The 5,435-nt window shown below is 50.4% G+C and overlaps 1 protein-coding gene across 1 annotated transcript; it reads right to left on the reverse strand.

Annotated features, from left to right (window-relative positions):
• Positions 1–306: 306 nt before the first annotated feature.
• Positions 307–5,191, reverse strand: AIFM2 (AIF family member 2). Its single transcript, XM_071563564.1, has 8 exons — positions 4,949–5,191; positions 4,004–4,119; positions 3,203–3,322; positions 2,790–2,882; positions 2,401–2,509; positions 2,074–2,226; positions 1,574–1,774; positions 307–759 (listed from the first exon to the last, which is right to left on the reverse strand). The coding sequence occupies exons 1-8, from the start codon at positions 5,121–5,123 to the stop codon at positions 605–607; spliced, it is 1,122 nt and encodes a 373-aa protein (XP_071419665.1). The 5' UTR covers positions 5,124–5,191; the 3' UTR covers positions 307–604.
• Between the last annotated feature and the right edge of the window lie 244 nt (positions 5,192–5,435).

Raw genomic sequence — 5,435 nt, forward strand, 5'->3', positions numbered from 1 at the left:
AATTAAGTGCTTGCTGTATCACAACCAGCAGCTTTTCTGGCTGAAGGGTAGTGCTGTAAGTGACATTATCAAAGGTGCTGTGGTGATTTTGACACAAAGCTGCATTATATTCTGTTGAATTCCAGGATTACCACAGCTCCTTCCAGGTTTTAGCCAGGCTTTTCCCTGGCAGCACTGAGAGCCATTCTCCCTGCATGCTGCAGAGCAGATTCCAGATCTGTAAGAGGCAGGTACTTTTTAGAAGACCAAGAATAGAGAAACCCAGGGGAAAAAAAGCCAAACCACATAACAAAAAACTCACAGAGATTCTGCAAACCACAGTGTTTATTGTTACAAATCAAGGTAAGCCAAGCTTCTTGCTCAGAGATGGATCAGCAGGGGAGTAAAAGAAACATTTCTTCCCGGGTCTTTATCATGGAGACTTCTGTGCAATTAATTTGGAAGGTGCTTCCTTCCCTTTACAACAAGGCAGAGCACTCTTAATGCAGCATGGGTGGCTCAAGGAGGAGCTGCAGGAGGCAGCACCTGGCAGTCCAAGCAATAGGAGTGCACCTCAGCCTCCTCCAGTGGCTGTTTTCATTGCTGGTATGTTACTGGTGCTCTCTTAAGAGGGCATTGTCTGTCCCATCGTCTTCCAGCTCTTGGAGACAAACAGGTCCCGGCTCTTGGCAATGGTCACCAAGAGACGTCCCACATAGTAACCGTTCACCTGGCCTACACCATCATTCCTGCCCATGGAGAGCAGGAATGTTAGTGACCCTGGAAAGAAGATGGAGAGGTTTAAGTCAAGCAATTGCCTTCCAGATCCTCTGCATCCATGTGGAACAGCTTTTGACATAGTTATGGTAAGTGTTTACATCAGTGCTTATGAATGACACCCACTACCCAGCTAGGTTTTTGAGACTAGATTGTTCAGTTTGTGTTTTTTGTGTAATTTAAGGGGAGAAAGGCAAGTCATCTCCTTGTTCAAGCAAGTGAGATGAATAGCAGACTCCCACCAGTAGATTTATCAGGAAGCCATTAGTGAAGAAAGAACGTATTGTGTCAGAAGACCGGCACAGGTAATTAGCACCTACAGTCTTTGGCAAGGACCAAGATGAAACCTGAGCTGTCAACTGACATAGCCCTAGCTGTGAGTTCCTTCACCTCTAATCAGTGTCCTATGCAAGCTGAACAGCTGTTTCTTGCAGAAAAATAGCCCAACACCTAAGGCCAGGTGCTAGTAGATCACAAAATCATAGAATGGATTGGGTTGGAAAAGACCTCTGAGATCATCAGGTCCAACCCTTGGTCCAACTCCAGTCCCTTTACCAGATCATGGCACTCAGTGCCATGTCCAATCTCGGTTTAAAAACCTCCAGGGATGGGGAATCCACCCCCTCTCTGGGCAGCCCATTCCAATGCCTGATTACTCTCTCTGGAAAGAATTTTTTTCTGCTCTCCAACTTCAATTTCCCCTGGCAGAGCTTGAGCCCGTGCCCCCTTGTCCTATTGCTGAGTGCCTGAGAGAAAAGACCAACCCCCACCTGGCTAGAACTTCCCTTCAGGGAGTTACAGACAGTGATGACCTTACCTGGCTCATAGGTTTTAAGAGGCTTGTGTGTGAGGCTGTTGATGATGTTAGTGACCACGACATCTGCGTGGAGCCCAGCATGGTAGGCCATCTTGGGCTCTTTGAGATCTGCACAGTCCCCAATGGCATAGATGTTCTCGTAGCCTTCTACTTGGAGGTGCTTGTTAACTTTCAAAGCATCATTACTTGCCATTTTGTCACCTGTTTTGCCAAACAGCAGGTTTTTATAAGCAGCTTTATGGTGCTTCTGTGGCCCAGATCCCAAAATGCTGATATTGACACAAAGTGAGGAGTTGGTTTTTCACCCTCTTTTATATATGTCAGGGAAAAGATGCTTTTAGCCTCACTGTGGTTAATCACTGCAGTTTCATGCAATGCACCATCCTTTGATACTTCAGTAGAAGGTTGTACACAGTTCATTCCTCACCTCACACCCCTCAAGCACAAGACACTGAAGAACTGTGTTGCTTCCCCCCACCCAGTGGGATTTTTTCACTTACCAAATGCAGCAGCATATGCTGAAGAGTTAATCTTTATCCCCGTGCACAGCACCACCATGTCAACAACCACCTCGGTGCCCTTTTCTGTCCTTACTACCATGTCTTTCTGGAACTGGTTTGGCGTGAGGTTTTCCACATCCCTGACCCTTTCATCTGTTGCAACAGAGAGTGCTGGGTCACAAACCTTTGCTAGGCTGCTGTTTCCAGCTAGCTCAGAGAAACAGGAATTCAAGGGAGCCATGCTTTGTCAGAAAGAGGACATCAGGAGATGCTCTGGCTAAAGGAAGAGCAGCTCACAGGTCTTCAGAGGCATTGTTAAGTACGTACTTAGCAAGAGCCGCACCCCTTTCCTGAGGAGAATCTCCTTGACCTCCTGACGGACACTAGCCAGCAGCTCCACATCAGCCAGTGCGGGTTTTGAGTGCATGAGGATGACCTGTTCGGGACAAAACAGCAAATGGGGACACAGGAATGGGACAGGACTTGCCCCACGCCATGTCCACGCCATGTGGGAGCAGCTGTAGCTGGCTTGCCTCTCCCTGCAAGGAGAGTGAGCCAAGTAAAGGCTTCTAATGTCAGTCATTGCTGGTGGCAGGCCATAGGGAGTTCTCAGTAACTCCTGATGTGCAACTATCTCAGTTACCTCCAGCAGCACCATCACAGAAGAACAGTCTCAGAAGACATGATGAAATTCACTGTGACAGAGATGCTCCTACCTCTTTGGCTGGGTACTCTGTTTTGATCTCGGCAGCCATCTCAGCTCCAGCAGCACCACCTCCCACTACCAGGATGCGCTCAGATTTCTCGATCTTGAAGAGGAAACTCATGTTACAAGAGAACTGTAACTGCAGGAAGTCAGATACCTTCATGAACATTCGGAGACACAGCACAGGCCTGACAGCAATAAACCACCTGGTTGAATAAGAGGAAACAAAAAGGAAAACCCCATGCGCTCTTCCTGCCTACAACGTAACACTCTTGAGTATTCAGGTTTCCCCTTGTGCAGAATGCCATGATGAGCTCTTGTCCTGGCCTCTTTTTCTAGGCTTCAGGTATCTGTAGTGGTGTCTGGGAATTGAGGCTGAACAGAGGCAGGCAGCAGCTCCTAGGAAATAAGTTGATTCCTCACCTCTTTAACCATGTCTTCATAGGTCTGGATGGCACTTTCCATGTCAATGACTTTGTTGAACTTCCCAGGGAATGGCCCATCACTGCCTGTTGCAAGAATGAGATGGGAGTAGTGGAGCTCCTGGCAGGGCAGAAGGTGGAATAGGATGTTACACCTCTCAAAAACGGAGCTTAGAATACAGTGATTGCCTCCTAGGTACTAGTCACTTCTTCCCTCTTCTGTCCTTGCTCGTAAATAGGAAAGTACTTGTCACTGTCAGAAAGTGACTTTAGGAGGAGATCTGGTCCAGGTGACAGAAAGTAACTGCCTTCCTCAGGGTCTGAGAGAAGCACCATTCAGGTGAGCTGAGACCTTCAAAGAAATTACCAGAGGCTTACACAGAGGTAAATTTATGTTTATTTTACACTTTATGTCTTACTTATGTGTTATTTATGCTGGACACTCACAGCTGGCACCAGAGACTAACAGAGGTGAGATGCTCTGGCTGGCAAGAGTGATTGGAACTGCTGCCCTTGTCTCTTCCTGCAGTTAAAGAAGGGTCTGAGCTCCAGGGTTAATTGCTGGGCTCTGAAACCAGCTCTAAGAATAAAAGCTCATCTGAGCAGGACATGGGATGGGGCATTTTCTGCACACCCACGTTCCAGCACAGCTCTAGGCCACTTGGCTGGAAGGGATGGTGCCGTCTGAGAATGATGGAGGCTGTTGCCAAGTTCCTCAGGATGATGAACACACCCTGTTGAAGGTGGGTTCTTGGCACTAGCAGGTGATCCCAAAAGGCAGCCAGGACACTGCAACACCTACCTCACCATCACTGAGCAGGACTTTTTGCCTCCCAGGGTCTATGCCCACGACCTTGCCTTGTCGGAAGCTGTCCCCAAAGGTGACAGAGTAGGAGATGAAAGTCTTCTTGGCAAATCCTGTGGTAAGAGGAGACAATGGGAGAGCTCTTTTTCTGTGGAGGCTAACAAATCCCTCTTCCCTTCTCCCCTATGCTGTCCTTGCTCAGACAAAAGCCTGAGACCTTGGGCTAGGGCTGTGATGTGTGTTATCACTGCCCAGCAATGAGCTTTCAGGACCTTTGCCTCAGATCTGGTGATAAGATCAGGTCCTCAGGTGACACCCCTGGCAAGATTTCTCCGTCTCTGCTCCCAGTATCTCCTATACTGGCTTGCCAGTAAGTGCTTCTGTGGTACTGGGGATTTCAGGCTCGGTGTCAGAGGCTTTTTTCATTATCTGCCTCTCAGACCAAACTTTTGCTATCCTTTTAATGCTTATTCCCAGCCTTGAACTTGTGATTTTCCCCCTAAATCCCCGGTGACTACATTAATGGGGTTAGCCTAGGCTCTCAAGTGAGATCCGGCAGGATTTTATCATCCTGGGTCTCACTGCTGAGCTGCTCAACATCCCAAGGGCCAGATACAGAAAGTGATTCATTCAGCCTTTCCAGCTGCTGCCGCTTTTAGCTTAGTCACCTTCCAAACTCTAGAAACAAAAAGGACGTCTCAGTACTTCCTGCCCGGCGGATGTGTTGTTAGCTTAACATGCACTGGCCGCCGGTCCTCCGGAGCCAAGGACTTATTTTCCAAACGGAAAACATCAACTCTCCCACCAAGCAGGGGTGGAGGTGGCAGTGCGAGCACCCCGTTCTCTGCTGCTCCCCGATAACTCCGCAGTCCCCGGTGGGCCAGGGGAGCTGTCGGAGGGACCCCCGCGAGGGCACGGCCGGGGGGTGGGCTGAGCCCTTACCGCTCTCCACGGCGGCCCGGAGCGCGGCCACGTTGTGATGGAAAGCATCTCTCACGTCCACCAGCACGAAGGGCACTGCCCAGGACTTGAGCAGGCTGGCGGCCGCCGTCCCTCCGAAGCCGCCCCCGACCACCACGACCCGCACGGAGTCGTCCAGGGACAGACGGGACCCCATGGCGAGGAGGGCAGGTCCGGGCTCAGCGGGCAGCGGAGCGCAGGGGCTGTGCCGGAGGCAGCACAGCCTTGCCGGGCGGAGCTGTGGGGCGGAGCTGCCCTCCCGGGCGCTGAGCCCAGCTGTCAGACCTTGGCTGTGCCGGACAGGAGGGCAGGGAATGCCTCCTTCCTGGTGAGTGCCGGAGTTCCGAGGGGAGAGCACCACCCGTCCCGCGTATCCCCCCATGAGAAGGGGACCAAGGATTTTGCAAAACAAGGAGTGTGTTCTTAAACTGACAATTCTTTAGGTTGGGTGAATAACGCAGCAGAGGAC

This window comes from Pithys albifrons, chromosome 9 (genome assembly GCF_047495875.1).
Source record: "Pithys albifrons albifrons isolate INPA30051 chromosome 9, PitAlb_v1, whole genome shotgun sequence".
NCBI lineage: Eukaryota > Metazoa > Chordata > Aves > Passeriformes > Thamnophilidae > Pithys > Pithys albifrons.